At 39.6% G+C, this 19,607-nt stretch overlaps 1 protein-coding gene across 1 annotated transcript; it reads left to right on the top strand.

Moving 5' to 3' along the window:
* The first annotated feature begins 14,297 nt into the window (after nucleotides 1-14,297).
* vsx1 (visual system homeobox 1 homolog, chx10-like) lies at nucleotides 14,298-17,928 on the top strand. The gene is made up of 5 exons (XM_029521602.1): nucleotides 14,298-14,718; nucleotides 15,379-15,454; nucleotides 16,007-16,130; nucleotides 16,687-16,882; nucleotides 17,645-17,928. The coding sequence occupies exons 1-5, from the start codon at nucleotides 14,298-14,300 to the stop codon at nucleotides 17,926-17,928; spliced, it is 1,101 nt and encodes a 366-aa protein (XP_029377462.1).
* The last annotated feature ends 1,679 nt before the right edge of the window (nucleotides 17,929-19,607 follow it).

The following is a 19,607-nucleotide window of genomic DNA, read 5'->3' as shown; positions in this document are numbered from 1 at the left end:
GTGACCACCGTAGTATTTTGACTTGTGGACACGTGTTCATGAGACCAGTAGAGTAGAGAGGCACTTTTGTCCAGGGCATAATGTGCATACTGTTCAGTTCCTTTCATTTCTTGGAGGGAGCAGTACTGGCTATACTTCCATTTGGAGAAGGCTACTTTTGGATTATTTGGGCTCCCATTCCTGTTTCTCATTGACTGGCTCACTTGTTGTGTCGTTCGCTGTGCGTCCAACCACGCAAATTTCTGTAAACAACACACACCCAACTCTACCTCTGATTGGCTTACCATGAAATTTTACTCTACCTCAGCCAATCATCATCATTTATGCGATTGTCTCATGCCCACTAACCAAAGAAGAACACAAAAAAATGGTTTTGCCTCTCGGGTTAGAGATCTGGTTGGTCTGATGAAAAAATCTTCAGTTACAGTAATGCACCGCGTTTTTTGGCAGCAACAGTAACGGCATTATAAAGATGGGAAGAATAATCAATTAGATTACTTGTTACTGAAAAAAGTAACGTCGTTAGTAACAGAGGGCCTTCATGGACATCCAAGTCTGGGACAATGGTTAGACTGGCACAAACTAATGTTAAAATTTTAATATTTAACTATTTATGGACTTTTCTCAGCCTGCCTTGAAACATCTACTCTAAAGTGGAAAGGAGGGTCTGTCTGATTGTCGATCCCCAGATTGAAGAGAAACAGTGCGGATTCCGTCCTGGTCATGGAACAACAGACCTGGGAATGCGTTCTCCCAGTCCACATGTGTTTTGTGGATCTGGAGAAGGCCGGGTTTCCAGGGATGTTCTGTGGGAGGTGCTGCAAGAGTATGGGGTGACGGATGCTGACGTAATTTTGGCATCATCAGCCTTAGATCTACAGCACTGGATCAGTTCGAAGCTAAGTGTGAAGCAGCAGGGATGAGGATCAGCACCATTTGAGGCCATGGTACTAGGTAGGAAAGCAATGGATTGCCTACTCCAGGTCAGGAATGAGTCTTCGCCCGAAGTGAAGGAGTTTTGTCTTGTTCACATGTGACAGAGCTCAGTGATTCTCAGGTGATTGACCAGATAATTGGAGCAACTGTTGCTGCATTTGGTGTACCACAGTGCTGTCACAAAAAGGGAATTTAGCCAGAAGGCAAAGCTCTCAATCAACCAGTCAACCTTCATTCCTACTCTCAACTATGGTCATGAAAATTGTGAATACAAGCACCTGATATGGGTTTTCTCTGCAGGGTGGCCCAGGTCTCCCTTAGAGATAGGATGAGGAGCTCAGCCATCCAGGATAGGCTCAGAGTGGAGCTGCTGCTCCTTTGCAGCTTTCCAGTTGAGGTGGTTTGAGCATCTGATAAGGATGGGACCAGGGTGTATCCCTATAGAGGTGGTCCTGGCAGGTCCATCTGGGAGGAGGCCTTTGGGCAGACTCAGGACCAGATGGAGAGATTATATCTCTGGCCTGTGAGTACCTCGGGATACCCCATTCAGAATTAGCCACGGTTGCAGGGGAAAAGGAAATCTGGGGCTCCTTGCTAAAGCTGTTACTCCAGCAACCAGACTTTGGATAAGCGGTTAAAGATGGATGGATGGATCTATGGATGATAATATGAATTTGTTTGGGCTTGCCAGCATTTGTTGCTAAATTTGCTAATGTGTTTGAGCTAGTTAGCTAACTACCAAATATCTAGCCTGTTGACCTCTTAGTTAAGAATAATTTCTTGTCATGCCTCTGCTCCCTGTAGGTTTCAGTCATCTGGACATTGAGGGTTGCAGCTTGTGGATTTTTCTCTACATGTGTGACTCCTGTAAGCTTTTTAATTCCCTCACCTCTTCAGAACCAGACTAAGGAAGAGCAGCTGTGACTGATGTTGAGTTAAAATATCTTTTTAAAGTCTGGCTGATTGGATGTTGAATATCCTGCAGTGGAAACCAAAATCCTCCAACTTTAATCACTTTGCTGCCACGGCTGCAGAGACAAACATATCTCAGAGATGATGTTTGAACACAGATTGATTGTGAAGGTAGATTACATTGTTAGATTACATATTGTTTTACAGCCTCCTGACCTTTAATATCAGCACAGCGAAATCTTAAACCCTCAGTCAATCGGCTGCTGACAATTGAAGTGGCTGCAAAGCTGATTTAACACAAACTTAATCAAATAAAAGATGAACTTTCACATCATTTTATGTCTCCCTGAAGCCAGAGTTCAGGAAATGCAAGGGAATCTGACCACACAAAGAAAAAAGTTCCCCATTCAACAAAAAGTGACTTACCTCAGTTTATAAAATTATTGTGGTCAACATCAGAGAAAATCAAGAAAACAACAGTGACAAGCCAAAAAAACCTAGTATCTCATTTTTCTACAATTTCAGAAATTCCAATTCACATATTTCAAGAAAACACTCTGGACCTCACTGTACCTGACCCAAGGTGACTAGACCTGACTGGTCCTTACTAGGCCTGTCTAGATCTAACAAGGCCTTACTGGACCTGACAGGCCTGGACCGTACCTGTCTTTACCTGACTGTACCTGACTCAGCTTGAGTTCACCTGGCTTTAGCTGACTGGACTGCACTGTATCTGAGCGGGCCTGACTATAAACCTGTCTATACCTTTGGACTGTACCTGACTGGAACTGACTGACTGGCTGTAACCAACTGGATCTTTCTAGACCTGATTGTACCTTCTGTCCTGATTGGGCCTTTGGACTGGACTGTATCTGACATTGACTGACTGTGGTTATCTGGACCTAACTGGACCTGTCTAGACTGGAATGGACTTGTCACTCCCTGACTGGACCTCTTGACTTCTGCCTTTCACACTCCAGGACCATGTTGTGGTGTGTGGGCTGAACCTCTGAGACAGAGATCCAGTGTATATCCTCACATTAAGTCTGCTCCGCCTCTTCTTCACCTCTGTGCTTTAATTTCCTGATAACCCGTTAATTTTATTGTTTTTCACTCACATTACATGATTACAGCAACGGCCTGGCGACTCAAATCACTTAATGCACTATTATTGAGGCCAGGCATTTGCTGGGCTCCTTTAGCCAAATGACTGTTGATATTTGCTTTTAATTTTAGCAATCCACTACAAGACTCATTAGCATGCTGGTAGATTAACTGCTTCCAAGCTGAGGTTATCCGGCTCTTAATGCCCTTTCCATTGGATATAATCCCTGCTAACTTGGATTGGAGGCTACAATGAGATAAGCAGTGAATATGAAGAGATGAAGGAGAACCTGTCTGATCTGATCTGAGCGCTCCAACAATGATTGTTTTTCCTCTTCCTGCTGCAATTTGCTTAATTTGGGTGTTATTGACAGAGAGTGTGTCACGGACCCTGAAAGCAGCACTGATCCTGCAGACATGCTCCCTCACTCAAACACACACACGCCGCACGCATGCCTCACACACGCTGGGACTTGAACAATGCCATCTTTTCCAGGAAATGCTCTGTAAACCCAGCTTTCTTTTTCTTCACTCTGACAATCACAGCTGTCATCATCAGTCACATTATAAACACAGGCGTCACTGAGTTCACTGCAATCACCATCACCATCACACATATACACGTGTGTATGTGTGATGGTGATGATGTGATAGTGTAGTGTATTACTTGTAGACTGGAGCCAGCTATCAGAAAGAAGGTATGCATAAGGGCCACATACAGGGACCTTCAAGTTGTCTTCACAGTGAGATCAGACAACTGCAGTACAGATTGGACACTGACCTCTGACCTCTATTGTTTGAAGTTTCAGTTCAGAAGCTCTGGTGAGTTGAAACCTTTTTGTCTTTAATTATCATTTCTTCTTGCCTTGATTCTCCGCTATGCTCCAATCTCTTCTTAGCCTTATTTGTATTAATCCTGAAATACACACACGCATGTACCCCCATGAGCTCTCATTAATCTCTCAAAAACTTGAGTAGTTCTTGATCCTGGTCTTTAAAGGAGTTGTCTTGGTCTTGGAGGAGATGGACTGGTCTTTAGAGGAGGTGAACTGGTCTCAAAGGAGGTGGACTAATTTCAGTGAAATGGACTACCTTCAGAGGAGGTGGATTAGTTTCAGAGCGGATGGACTGGTTTTAAATGAGTCTGACTGGTCTCAGGAGGTGGACTATTAAACGTGCTTCACATTCTTTGCCTTTTCAAGCGCCTTAAAATGATCCAGCCTTGGCTGTTGAATGAGCAGATGAGGAGAATGGTCCTGTGGTGTTTGGATCCTATCCAGCAGACAGACGGGGTCTCTAACACAAGGAAGTTCGAGACCTTCCAGCACAATACCAACATATGCTTCCTGGGGACTTATTGTGACAACACAGCAGTTGCCTGCCTTATCAAGAGAGACGAGGAGGTATGCAGGAGCACAGTTAAGGAGTGAGGGAAACCATCTCAATCTTAACACCTCAAAAATGAAGGAGATAGTTATAGACTTTAGAAGGTGAGGAGGACCCAACCAACACTAATTCCCATCCAGGGCATTGAGGTGGAAGGGGTTTCCAACCAAAGATACTTTGCTGGGCAGCTGGCTGGAAGAGCCTCATGGAGTTGGTTTAGAGGAAGGGTGAAAGCCGATTTTATTTCCAGAAGATGCTAAGATCATTTAACATTTTTCGACCCCTACACTGCAGTATGAAGTGGTGACAAGCAATCCGTTGTTGGCTGTGGCTTGCTGGAGAGAATGTGTATGCACAGCAGACAGGAACAGAGACAAGAAACTCATCAAGAAGACCAGCTCTGTTGTCGGTACTGAAGTTCGGCTGCTACAAGACTGTTTTATGTGCAGTAATGTACATAATTACACATTTAATGTACAACATTTGCACACACACACATTTAAAAAATTGTCGGTAGCCTTCCAACAAAAAAAAAAAAGTCACTGAAATAACTTTAAACGGACAAAAGTAATGTTAATAAAAATGTATTGAAAATTAACTAATGGCAATCAAATAAACTAAGGACACTGGCCGGGTCAAAAATTATGGTACCCTTCAGAAAAAGATACAATTATAGTGAAGGAGGTTAAAGGTAAACGCTCTAAGTAGCTTGTGACTACTGTGACTACTGTTACACATATTTTTCAGAATGTTCACCGGTGTTACAATAAAACAAACAAAGAATAGAACAATGTGTCTACTGAGAAACATGGAGGTCACTCTGTAAGGTTCTGGGGTACAGGGTGTCAGTGCAGTGTACAATAAAGACTATCAGAGCATTCTGGAGTGAAATGTCAGAAAGCTTGGTCTCAGTCGCAGGTGATGGGTCCTCCAACAAGATGGGACATGGGACAAACATGGGACTATTCTGAAGTGGCCTTCTAAATCCTATTGAACATGCAGTCTGGAGAAGGCACCCTTCAAACCTAAGAGAGCTGGAGCTATTTGCTCACAAGGAGTGGGCCAAACTTCAAACTTCAAATGTGATGTCTGATTTTAATTTGTTAATTTTCAATAAATTTGTATTTATTTTTACTTTTGTCAGTAAGTTATTTCAGTGACCATTGAGGAGTTCCTCTTTCTTTAATGGATGCCAGGAACATAACACAGGGAAGACAGGACTCAAATGCACAACAGAGACTGGTTACAGACAACAATAGACAGTTTATTTTCAGGCAGCGGTTGATACACACAAAAGCAGTAAGATCAGGCAGAAGTAGCCAGAAAATGTAAGGCAAAGTCAAAAAAAACAACTGTGACTATGGCTGCAAAAACACGCTGGCAACAAGACAAGCCCCAAGGAGGATATATATATAGGACTAATGAGGTGATGGGATGCAGGTGCGGGAGACAGAATCAGGGATCAGGTGCACACAGACGGGGAGGGGCCAGAGCAAACAGAAATCTGGAACAGAGACAGATGAGTCATCACCAGAATAAAACAGGAAGTGCAAGACAAAAAACATCCATCTTCTACTGCTTTTTCTGTTTCCAGGTCACAGGGCTGCTGGAACCAATCCTAGCTCACATCAGGTGAGGGGAAGGGTACACCCCGGACAGGTTGCAAGACAAACATCCACTCACACCTACAAGCAATTTAGAATCACCAGTTAAGTGTGAGGAAACCCACACAGACATGCAAACTCCACACAGAAAGGCCCCAGGCCAGGAACCAAACCCACAACCTTCTTATTGTGGGGTGACAGTGCTAACCACTATGCCACCGTGCTGACCAACAAAAAACACTAACGAGCGAAATAAAACATTAAACAGACAGTGACATATGACAATGGAAGAGTACCAACAATTTTGTCCATGTCTGTACATATACCTCCCCCTCAGGTCCCACCTTTGAGACTAGTTCACCTTCTCTAAAGACAAGTTAATTTTCACAAAAGACTAGTCCCCTTCCTCTAAAGACCAGCCTACCAGTACACTAAAGACCTGTCCGGTAAAGACTAGTTCATCTCCTCTGAGACCAATGTGTCTCCTATTTTATTTTCTTTTTAGTTAAGAAGATTTTTTTTGTCATCATCTTTATGATATGATGCTGAGTCAGCAATAAATAGCTGCTCTCATCTCAAGGTTCCTCTGGGCATTGAGTGATGATGCTGAATATGTGTAGAAAAGTGTATTCAATTTAGTTTTGGATTCAAAATAATAATCAAAAATAAGGAAAACAAAGCATCATCCAGGAATGAATGAATTGGCATTGTGTCTCAGCCTAAGCTGCTCTGATCCTGAAGTTTGCTTCAAAAATGGCATTGGGTCTTTCTGAGTATCAGCTGAGGGTCAGGATTAGGGTCAGAGAGAGGGAAAGGGGGGAGAATCGAGGGGTGTTAGTGGGAGGTTTGCAAGGCTGGGGTTAAAGGTTGAAGACATCAGTTTGGGAAAGTGTCTTCATTTGGCATTTAGAGCTGAAGCTATGAATCTGATGAGAAGGTAGAGCACAGACTTTTTTACTTTTAATTCTTCTAGTGAAGACATAGATTGAAATCCCATTTAGTTCCCCTTCCACTACAGCTGTGTCCACTACCCCATATGACTCAGGTTCATGTTCAGGCTCAGGTGTAAATGACCTGCGGGAAGTTTCTTAAATTCAAGAAAGAAATAAACTAGTCGCTAAATTGCAACTGTTCATTTAGCTGGAGCCTGTAAATTAACATAATGCATCCATCTAATTGAGCAATGTGGCACGTGTAGGCATCATGTCTGTTTGGTGTCGTTGTGGCATCTGATGGGCTGGTGGTCGCCAGCTAAAGAAACAGACCAGACACACTTAGTCTGTGTACAGTATTAATTTTTTAAATCATTAGCCATTAGGGCTAATGGCACCAGACAGACTGTAGCTTTCTCTGGATGCTGTTGTTTGTCTGGCTTGGCCTCATGCACTTTAATGGCTGAGATTACAAAATGTAAATGAGGATGTAGGGGCCGCCGGGGGGGGCAGACCTCATATAAGAGTATATGGTACAGACTTTCAGACACAGACTCCTAATTTAAAATCTTTAATCCCAACCCAGGAGTTGTTTACATCACCGAATTAGGTTAATCTATCCAGTCTATTTGCATAAATGTGCATTTATGAATAATTAGTGGGCCACAGAGGAGTGTAGGTGGAGACCTAGGAGGGGGCGGGGGATGTGGACGCGTGGCCAGACTATTGTTGCCGTTGATGGTGGGAAACAATAGAGCAGCAAAACAATGAACAATGAAAACCCCAGGGAGCTGCAGCCGTCTGCCGACTGAATTACTGCTATCGCTTACAGACGAATGGACCTGCTGCAGAAAGCAGCAGCAGGTCCTTAATTTAATTACAGCTGCTGCTTTAATTGGTGTCATTAAGAGTGGGAAGACCCCGTTTAACCTCTACACTTAGCAGAACCTCTTACAACTGCTCTGAAATGGCAGTTAACGAAATTTAGGATTCATCTCCAGTAAATCAGTAAAAAATTCACATTGGTCCTTTAACTGGTTCACTGTACAAGATACTGAGGCATAGAAGTACCTTGGTCAGGTGGTGTAAATATATTTTAATATCTTTTATCCATAAACTACATTTGGTTAAAATAATTTAGATTCTATATAGATCTATATTTTCCATCTACAGCTATAAAAACATCCCAGTTCAAAACAATGGCAAAATGGAAAAAAATAAAATAAAAATAATTGTATATATATATATATATATATATATATATATATATATATATATACAATTATATATATTATATATTATATATGTTTTCTGCCTATTTCAGATTTGTCAGCCAATGATGAAGGCCAAAGATGTTGTTGACTTTTTTATATTAGAAAGATTATCAAACCATTTTTCAAAGCTCAGCAAATATCCCACAAACGTGTAATATTTTATATGATATACAATAAGTCAGCAGCATAATGGTTAGTGCTGTTGCCTCAGAGTAAGAAGGTTGTCGGTTCAATTCCCGGTCCTGGGGCCTTTCTGTGTGGAGTTTGCATGTTCTCACTAGCCTCCCGGTGCTCCAGTTTACTCCCACCGTCCAAAGACATCATGGGTTCATTGGTGACTCTAAATTGCCCGTAGGCTCTAGCAACCCCTGTGACTCAGAGACTGATAAGCAGTGCAAGAACTGATCTAGTCACAGGTCTGCCCTCTTGCCATTGAAAGTTTCCCTCTACTTTCAACTCACATCCTTGGTCTTCTCCCATGAAATTAATAATGAAGTTTATAGACATCAATCTTAACACGCTGTGCAACAGCTACATCATATGATGAATAAATAAAATAAGTTGTCCCTTTAAAAAGTTCACTTCTGAACAGATGAACTGAATGAGGACCCTTCTCAGTGTCTGCTGATGAAACCACTTCATGTTATGAATTGAGAATTGAAACTCAGTGAAGGTGCCTCAGAGTGACCAACAGACTGTTTCTGCTTCAACAGTCAAACCAACCGTACTGACTGTGTCAGTGAACTCACCGCCTGCTCTTAATCCCCAGTGAGTCTTTATGGGGCTGAACCAGGTCTCAGGGGATGCCCGCCTCCTCTTTTCACTCAGGAGCCTATGAATGTTTCAGGCCAACACATCCACGCCAAAATAATCAATGAACCCGTTGAGGTTTTCGAAAGGCGGGAAGAGGAACAGGTTGCAGAGGTTCAATGATTTCATTAGTCTCGGAAAAAGAAAAGCTTTTTTTACTAAACTATGATAATGAGCCTGTTACCATCTGATCCAGATGGTTCTCACTGATCTGGACTCATTCATTCTTAATAATGTGATTCACTTGTGTTCTCCAGATTTTTTCCAAATGTCCTGTACATATCAAAAGCAGGAGATGTATAAAAAGTATTTTAGTATATTCTATCTGTTGCTTTTGAGCTAGCAGGAAATGAATGAACCAGTGAGCCATTAAAGTAAAAACATTACCATTAAGACTGAATGAATAAGTTACACTGAAGCTGCTTTTTCTGACCGTAGCAGAAATGCTAAAGATGTCAGGGGCCATTAGCTCCAGTGGGCATCGTCTATCATGGTGGTCCACAAAAGCAAGATGGTCTGTTCTCTTGGATTTTCACAGTTGTTGAGAGAAACACCATAAAGATGCATTTAAAATAAGACAGCTGGGACACTGGGGACACAGTCTGTTTTCATATGCAACTTCAGAGGGATGTGACTCCTGGGCAGGACACAGCAGCTCCATACACCTCAGCGTTGTCCTATTAAACCCGATATTTTCATTTTGGCTCTTTGTGTATCTACATCAGTGGGAACTGCTACATTTTTGACTTATGCTCATTTTTTGCACATCTATTTCATGTTGCTCAGCAGAAGAACAAGGCATCTTTGATACAGCCTGACAGGATAGATCCAGGGCAAAAAAATCTTGAAAATGTGGAAAAGATATGGTTTTCAGTGTCTTTATTTCAGATATGGCACCATCACTGGGGTAAATTCTCCAATAGAGGTGTGATGTGAAGAAGCTTCAACATCATCAGTGCTGAGTCAACTGGGGCCAAGAGGTACATTTTTGGCCCCTAATGGAAAAGGGCCGCCTGACATATCTCTGCTGCACATTTACTGGAGTCAACATGAGGATGGTGATGACAATGATACTGGGCTTCAGACCTGATCTCTGTTTGGTGATGATTAACATCCTTCAACACGCAATGCTCACTACAGCCTGCACACAGACAGTAGACAACTTAATTACAACAGGCAGAAATAAAACGATGGAGATGTGAAGGATGAAGATAAACTCTGAGTGAGGATGAAAAGCTCACAGGAGCCGGAAGAATAAAAGACCTTAATCTGAAGATTATTTGAACCCTCATAATAAATCAATCTCTTCTTTCATATAATGGTAATCCACGTTGTTTCAATATTGAACATAAGTTTCTGTGGTGAAAATACACACACACACACACACACACACACACACACACACACACACACACACACACACACACACACACACACACACACTTACATACACATTTGCACTCATACACATACAGAGTTTAATCCAGAACCTTCTTTTCAGCTTACACGAGTCAAACTGATGTTCTGATTTTATGAAAACCTTCATAATCTGAAGAAACTCTGAGGCTGCATCATCATTTTATTATGACTGCAGACAAAGCTGCAGCAGAATGTGTGTGTTTCACTTGGATTCCTCTGGCTTCATAGAAATTAACTAAAAATTTAATTTATATTCATTTGAAATGTGACAACATTTTCAGTTTTCAACATTTTTATCCAAATAAAATCATCTAGTTCTCTCCAGAGCCATCATTTGTGCAAACACACTGCTCCAAATTAAACAGCCAATAATAATCCACTGGATTACCCATTGGTCTCCATAAATAATGGCCAGTGCCAAACATAATGACCTTTGTTGTAATGGTTTCTATAATACTATCATGTTTTGGTTAGCTTTAGATTTGAATGAAAATTAGCACTTCCCCAACATTAGACAACTACTTTGCCATGGTTATCATAATAAGAATAATTAACTTTTTTGGGGGGGAGAAGGTGGAGCTGAGGAGGACTGAGGGTTGGATCTGACCTGCTCCATACGCTACCCTGACTGGGTGCTACAGTCTGTGAATCACACAGTAGCCACACCTTCTAATAGCTCTCCCGCTTTATGGGCTACAGTACTTTCCTGTAAATGGGATCATCATTTAAAAAAGAATATAATTTAACTGAACACAAAAACATCAGTGAGCTAATAAATCCAGTTTAAGGTAAGAACTCATTTCTTCTAAAATGAGAGCTCATCAATCTCATGTGCAGAAGTAACAGTAATATCATGTGAAGACAAGTTGTGTGGTTCACAAGAACAAATGCTAGAATATGTACATAATGAGAAATAAGAACAAAATAAAAAGATTTATTTAATTTTTTAATACTGAATGATTTCACCACAGTGTTCATCTATTATCTTAAAGCAGGGTTATAGGATCTACTTTAACAGTCATTCTTTGTCCAACACAACTCAACAAACAACAAAAAGTGAATCTGGACAAGCAATATAAACAAGATAACAAGCGTGTGTTCATGAAATGTAACTCATCAGCACATTAGTTTACTGTCAGTCTCTGTGTGACTGACATGAGAGGATGATGTCAGTTTCTTATGTCTACAGAGTTTTCCTGGACAGATGTAGACAGACGGACAGTCCACTCCAGATGTTTCAGCTCTCTATGAAGATTCTCTTCCTCAGTGTACCCCCATTAATCAACTACAGATGTCCACACATACACACATGTCCACACATGTCCACACATGTCCACACATACACACATATATGTTTGTATTCTTGTAACATTCTGAGTAAAGACTGATTTAAAAGTAAAGCCATTGTGGGTTTAACTATCCTTAACATTTTGTCAGTTGGGTCCATATAATCCTAAACACTGCCACGAAGCAGCTTTCCATTAGTGTTGCTCTTGCTATGTTGCTTACATTAGCATTAGCAGCTGTATATTTACCAGTCAGGAGGAAACACAGTGAGTTTAGCACCAACAATAATCCTTTACTCATTTTCTCACACATCTTTTCTACTCCTGAAGTTAGAATGCTGAGCAGCTCCCTCCAGCCCAGTCAGACTGTCTCATCCTATCTTGTTATCAAGTCCCTGCAGTGTCTAGTCTGGCCTGAAGAAGTGCCTCAAAGAAAGAATTATAACATTGTGTCTTGCAAACATAGGTTGCGGTCATTGATGCTGCACTGTGTAACAGTTAGTGATGCTAACAGAAGCTCGGTAGCAATTATTAAACTCACAAATATCCCCAAATATTGTCCTGGTGACAATGACAATGGTAGTACTTTCTGTGTGTTTGAACATCATTATATGTGTGGGATGAAAACTATAGTAAAGATAAAAAAAAGGAAAAGAAAAAAATATGCAAGTGTAGTTTGCTGAGTTTCTTTATTTTAAGTATTATTATTATTATTATTATTATTTTAAGTAAAAAAATCACTTGAAAAAGGAGAAGTGAATTAATTATTCCTCCATGTGAAAATTTAAGAAAACGACAAAAGCTTCAGCACAATTTAATTGTTCCAGTTACATTAAGTGAAATATCCTTAAATTCAAGATGAGCATTTACCAGCAGCTGAAAAAATAGAAATATATACATTAAGATGCATTTACATCAGCTGTTCTGTATTACACAAGGACATCTGATGGATAGTTGTAAAAGGAAACAACAAAACAAAATGCTTATGTCATTTCTATCAGTAGATATTAATCATGATGATGCTGATCTTATGGATGAAGAAGATAACTGTGGATTTCCTCCTTCATTTGCACATCTAATTTCATATCCAATTAAATATCATATACAGACTTCCCCTTCTCTGAATACACTGGTCTGAACAAATGATTTAAGAAGCTTGTGGTGTCTGAATTTGGTATAACTGGCTGTATGAGCTGTGTCCCAGATGAGACAACATCACATTGACACACCAGTCGCTTCATCATCAGTGAAAATCAGATCCACATGATGAAAGTCAGTTTGGAAATTAGGAACAAATTAGTGTTTAATCCACAAAGATTGAATGAAGGCTGGCAGGCAGTGTGAGTGTGTGTGTGAGAGTGTGTTTCTGTGTGTATCTGTGTGTGTGTGTGTGTGTGTGTGTGTGTGTGTGTGTGTGTAAGAAGGTAAAAATGGTCAACTGGTTTAAAAAAGCAATTAGTGGAATCTGCTTATCAGAGATAATTAAAGCAAATTTTTTGGGCTGTTTTTAACTTTAATCTGCTTCTCTGTTTCTGATTTTATGTCACTGTTTTGCTGAGTCAAATCTAATGAAACAGATTAAAGATTCACTTTAGCCACAACTGCAGCTTGCATGTACAATTTCTTAATAAATTCAAATCAATTTATTTTTTCAAATAAATTGAAAAGATGATTTAAATGAAAATTAAAATCACAAAATATAAACAGATATTTCTAAGTGCAAACAAATGAAAGTGACTCTTAAGATCTCATTTTCATTATTTACAATTATAGATTTTTTTATTCCAATTACTCTCAGTAACGTATTACAGATTGTTTGTTGTTTTAAATTAAGCTTTTTTGTCTTTATTTATATTTTATATGTCTCATCTTTCTCCTTCATGAAATTTTTATGTCATTTATGTTTTTATTCCAGCTTTTGACTGTTTTCAAATTTTAATTGGATTTATTCATTCGGCATCTTTAAACAATATTTTTTAGAATAATAATAATATTTATGAAATAACCCAATACGAACATAAATAAATAAAACAAACGAACTAACAAAAACGGAATTATGTTTCGCAAACTTCGCTCCTTTCCTTTATATATCTGTATTTGGATTTAGTCTTGTTTTAATTTTTCCGCATAATTAACGTCTATATTTTCGTTTATTCTCGCAAATTGTGCAAATCTTTCTCCAGTTTCTGATGTGAAGTGGGTGATGGTTGTTTACCAACTGCTCTGAAAACAACGAGATGAACTACACAGATAGTTCATAACTGATCAGTTCGCTTCCTCTGCTGTATTGATAACTGCATTGATCATTGCAGCAGGCCACTCTCTGGGTAACGCTGCTTTCCTCGACTCCAATCAAAGATAAACAACATGAATTAAACTCTCCTCTTCCTCCTCCTCCTCCTCCTCTTCCTCTGTCCGCAGAGAAAATCCTGATCGGATTGAAGGAAAATTGGTGGCAATTAATCCTCTGGGATTGAGAGGGGAAAAGAGGGAAGCTCCCCTCTCACTTCTCTTACTTCTGATTGGATGTTGCTCTGCCCCTGGAGACAGGAGCGGGATAAATACAGCCGCCACCCGGACAGTCTGCAACTATCATCAGTATCCTCCTCATCTTCATCTTCAGTGATGAGCAGCATGACAGGCCGGGAGGAGGTCGGCGAAGAGAAGCATAAAGTCAAGATGCTGTCTCCGGGATTTGGGATCGATAAATCCCGCCTGCACGGCTCCGGGTTCCGGTCTAAGGGCTTTGCCATCACTGACCTGCTGGGCCTGGAGTCAGACCTGCAGGCGCGGCAGCAGCCCGGAGCATCTTCGGGGTCGGGCCTGTCGGCGGTGTGCTCCGGGCCCGGGACTGAACCGCATGGAGCCGGCGGCCTCGGCGGCTTCTCCTTCCCTGGAGGTTCACTGCCGCTCGGCCTCGGCTTCCTGTGCAGCTTGGCGGCCCAGCAGCCCACCGGATCGCCCTGCTTCCTGCCCGGACACCTGCCGCTGTTACAGGCCCGGGCCGACAACCACTACCTGCAGAACCTGGAGGCCCAGAGGGACGCCTACTCCGGTACGGCTCGGCCCGGCTCACCATTACTCTGACACTGAAACTGGATCTTTTGGTCGTTAAAAATGGCATTATTTCACTCTGAACATTTGAATTGGATTTTTAAAAATATAAAAAGTTTTACTTTCGTTGTTTTCTATTAATAATAACAGTTTGTTTCGTCAAAGATCGACTAGGGCTTCCAAAACTATTTTTATTTGAGAAACACAGAAGAATGTTAAATTATTATATATTGTTTTAACTAGGGAAAGTCTTTCAGGGTTTTTTTTTTTACATCGGACTATATCTTTTTGTTATTTTTCTAAATCGTATATTTATGATTTTTGTGTGTGCTTCTGATTAAAAATGATCGGCTCAGTTCGGCTCCACTCGTTTAGTCCAGTCTAAACGCTTCGGGAAAATCTAACATCAAAAATCAATTAACAAAGAGAATAAAATGAAAATTTGGTGAATTTAGGTGAAATTTCCCCTAAATATTTTAGAAGGAATTTTTCATTTGTTTATTTAATTTGCCCTAGGAAATTTATAGAAGATAAATTAGTGTATGTAAATAAAGAAACAAACAGTTTTTCTCAATTTAATAAATATAATTAATTAATGAGGTAATGTAAAAATAAAAAAGAAACTGTTACTAAAAATTTCTTCTTGTTCTTCCTTCTGAAGATGAGGAGTGTCTCTCTGACAGAAACGACTCCAAAAGTTCAGGGAACTCTCAGAAGAGAAAGAAGAGGAGACACAGGTGAGTCTTGATAGCTTCCTCTTGTGTGAGCCCTAAGTCTGTTTCAGCTGCTCCACAATTTGAAAACTAATCTAAACTAACTAATCTTTGAGGATTCAAAGCATTCAACCACTGAGGCTGATGTGTTTCTCATCATGTTAGTTTATTTTATATATTTTGTAGAAAAATGCTAAATTTTTAATTACAAACTAATTTTAAACTCAATGTTCAGATTTTTATGTGGTGAGTTATCTACTTTTAAAACTCAGTTTGAAAGAAAAACATAATTTCAACAATTTTTCAAGAATGCTCAATAGATATTTTAATAATTTATTTAGCAGTTTGTATTTGAAGAAATTTGTCATATACAACACACCTCGTGTTTCACAGTATTTTTGTGTGTGTGCATGTGTGTTTGTGTTTTATGAATTTAAAGTCATTTTCAGCCTTTAACACAGAGTCTGCATTTGTTATGCTGGGTCTCAAGGATTTTAGTAGAAAACTGAAATGAATAAAAAGTTAAACTGCAAAGTATGTGTTGTCTCTTGCATGACATTTTTTTCCATGCTCCAGGACAGTGTTCACCTCTCACCAGCTAGAGGAGCTGGAGAAGGCTTTTCACGAAGCTCATTACCCCGACGTCTATGCCCGAGAGATGCTCGCTATGAAGACAGAGCTGCCTGAGGACAGAATACAGGTGATATAACTGATCAATCACTAAAAATTAGATGACAGATGACACAACAAACTTATCTCACTCCTGGGCAGGATTAATTTGAAATCTTTTAGCTTACTTTACCTTTTAATTTAACCAAACAATGAACTCACCCAAAGATAAAACACCTGATCAGGTTGTGTACAAATTAAGTTTAATATTCAAGTTTTTTCTGTCAGTTAGAGAAGGCAAATTGCATTTAAAGTAAATAAAAAGCTGTGAATTGAAAACAAGAAAATTACATAAATGATAGATTTTTGCTCACTACTGTTTCTAAGTAAATAACATTCCTATTTGTCTAAATAGTTTTATCACATCTGTTAGAGTTAAAATTATTAGAGACAGTAAGTAGTTTCCTGCATATGGGTCAAGGATCCTCCAGTGGGTAACAAGAGAAATGTGAGGGGTCCATGAAAGAATAAAAACATTGATCTTAAAAAACAAAACAAAACTCAAGTTTCATTTATAGCTCATATAATGAAATTAGATATAAATTAAAAAGGATGTTTTTGTTCTTATCTATTGTCATATTTTTCAGGTGTGGTTCCAAAACCGGCGGGCAAAGTGGCGTAAGCGAGAGAAGTGTTGGGGTCGCAGCAGCGTCATGGCAGAGTACGGTCTGTACGGAGCGATGGTACGACACTCCATCCCACTGCCCGAGTCCATCCTCAATTCTGCCAAGAATGGCATGATGGGATCCTGTGCGCCCTGGCTGCTCGGTGAGCCGCATGCACGTCAGTGCCACGCACATGCACCACACAATGCATCTACACACAGGCTCAACACACTGAACACACAGGGGAAATACACATGAACTTAAAACCATCAATCAAACATTGGCATGGCCATTAGGTTTGGTTTTAGCTCTTTAAACAAGGTTTTAGAGTAAAGTAAAATTCTTTTGGGCTGTGTTGAAAAATACACAGACCGCAAATTGTTATATCAGAAAGTGAGCAGTGAACTCCGATGCAGACCCTACCTGATTAACCACAGGTGCGGTCCCACATCACAGTAACAGCATTTACAGGGCATAAAACCTTGGGCCTTATTAAAATGCAACCAAATATCTTAAACCCATAGAGGCAGGAAATGGGAATAAAGTGGCATGTTACGTCAACAGATTAACACGTCTGTTAATCCTTTTTACTCAGAAAAAAGTTTTACATTTTAGTCATTTAAAAGAATTGACACCAGAGTTATCAGTCTTGGTCTGGGCTTTTGTTGACGGTATACAAAATGTAGCCCTTAAACTGTAAACCTAGAATTACAAACAGGAGGTCCTGGGGCCAAGTGTTTCCTGTGTGGCCCCATGTTTTTGTCCCTTTAGATGAAGCAATATAGTCAACTGTGTGGACGCCTAAAACAATTTATTGTTGGGAATTAGTTGTTGTATGATATTAAAGATGAATTATTCAGAATATTAAAGATTATAATAAAAGTAATATGTGAACCATGCAGGCTGGACTGATTCTCTGTTTCTGTCTCTGTCCTTACAGGAATGCACAAAAAGTCTTTAGAAATGGCCAAAAAATGTGCCAGCCCTCCAGAGTCTGACTTGGCTCGCTCTGACTCATTTTGTGATGCCACAGAGCGGCGGGGCAGTGGAAAGACCAGGGAGGTGGAGCATGAGGCAGAGGAGGAGCTGCTGGAGGAGGAAGATGAAATGGATGAGGACGTGGCCATTGACCTGTCTAGCTCTTCTAAGCAGCAGGAAGAGGGAGGGAGGTTTGGCTCATCGCCTAGGCGGCAGAATGGCGGCAACTCAGATGAACACAGTTGAAGGTTGATCTGACGTTTTCTGTTTTGGGAGCACAAAGATTTGATTTGATCCTCTGTATGAGAGCACAGACAATCAATGACCAGCTGTTATATACTGTTACCTGTCGTACTATATAATACTTTGGAAAGTTTTACTTTTAGGAGCTGACTTTTTAAACATTTGGACCTTAGCTCTTAAAATAAGATGAAGTTGCAGTGAAAGGAAGCTCCATCTACTTTTGAAAATGTAAATTTTGGCATGCTACATGACTGGAACTAAATGACGTTTTTAATAATATAGCACTAGTATTTCTACGTTTGAGCTATTTGCTGTAACCATTAGCTTTTGGACATGCAAGTAAAAGTTTACCGGCAAAATACAATTTATTACTTCATTGCGACAGTTTTTCCGATAAACTAGCCAGTGGGCTGTAATTTCAGCATGTTATGCAACACTGAAATATTGGCCACTGTACAATATTTTATTTTGCTACCAAAGATTTGAAGTTGATTTTTGAATAAGTATTTTAATAAATGTTGGATCTGTTGAACTATGAGCTCATGATCAAAATTTCATGATGCCGACATGTTTACCAGTGATGTTGGATGTGAGATTAAAGATATTATCTTATACGGTATTATTCACCCATGTGAAAATGTATTAGCTTATAATGAAAAAAAAAAGAAATTCATACATTTGCAGGCAGAACTACACTACTTCTCATCTTGCTCATCCATAGCTTTTCATCAATGAGGCAGAAATTTCTGATTGTGCTAAGATTGTAAACATTGTTTGGCTTTGTCAGAAACCCCTCTGTGCTCCCACAAATGCTAACTTCGTGTTCATGTAAAAAAAGACTGCAACTTGGAGTCTGTGTGAGGAGGATGTAAATGAAAACGTCTCTGTCTGTGTTTTCATCATTGTATTGTACTAAAAGTATGTTTTATATTTGTGGTTTTGGAAAGAGAATATTCAATGTTTTATTGCTGTGGCTGTTTTTATGGTTTCACTGTTTGTCAAGCATTGATCAGCTGAGGCTCTGTGAAGGAATGTAATATGTAAAAAAAAAAAAAGTTTGTTTATTATTATATGTATGTACAGCAGCAGATGCAGGCTGATGAAATAAAAAGCTGTATTTTTGGAAACACAGGAAGTTTATTTGTGCTGTTGTAGTAACAACACAAACACAAAGCAGAATTGCTTTAATGTCGAATCAGCCTGTTTAATAACCAGGCTAATTAGACATTGTTGTTCATGTCACGACTTGTATATCGGATAAGTCAATATCCAGAAAGCAGCAGAAAGGTCAGAGTTACACAAATGCCAACATAGGAATCTATGTATTGCACCCAAAATTAAGATATAATTTAGTTAAAAAATTTTGTTAAATGATATATCAAATTTAAAATTGAAAATACACTTAAAAATAGAAGTCCTCTATTTCTTTTACATTTTTGTTTGGAAAACCTCTAGGATATTGCTTTTTTGAAGTTCCGCCATTTAAAAACAACTTCTCAAAATTGTTTTGAACAATGGAACAAAGTTGTTCATTGTTTAAAGGGAAAAAAATTAAATGCTTTCGATTACACGGATTCAAAACCAGAAACGACAGGAAACGTTTCACGTTCACATTGAAGCTGTGGCACATATAAAGAACTCTGACACAAGCCACACTATTTTCTTCAGCTGTTTTAAGTTGA

Source organism: Echeneis naucrates, chromosome 15 (genome assembly GCF_900963305.1).
Source record: "Echeneis naucrates chromosome 15, fEcheNa1.1, whole genome shotgun sequence".
NCBI lineage: Eukaryota > Metazoa > Chordata > Actinopteri > Carangiformes > Echeneidae > Echeneis > Echeneis naucrates.
This window is presented reverse-complemented; position numbering and strand designations above follow the sequence as displayed.

Excerpts from the sequence above, each read along its gene's own strand:
- vsx1 (XM_029521602.1), top strand. The coding sequence starts at position 14,298 with ATGACAGGCCGGGAGGAGGTCGGCGAAGAGAAGCATAAAGTCAAGATG. Across the intron at positions 14,719-15,378 it reads CCAGAGGGACGCCTACTCCG|ATGAGGAGTGTCTCTCTGAC; the intron begins GTACGGCTCGGC and ends TTCCTTCTGAAG. Across the intron at positions 16,883-17,644 it reads GCTCGGTGAGCCGCATGCAC|GAATGCACAAAAAGTCTTTA; the intron begins GTCAGTGCCACG and ends CTGTCCTTACAG.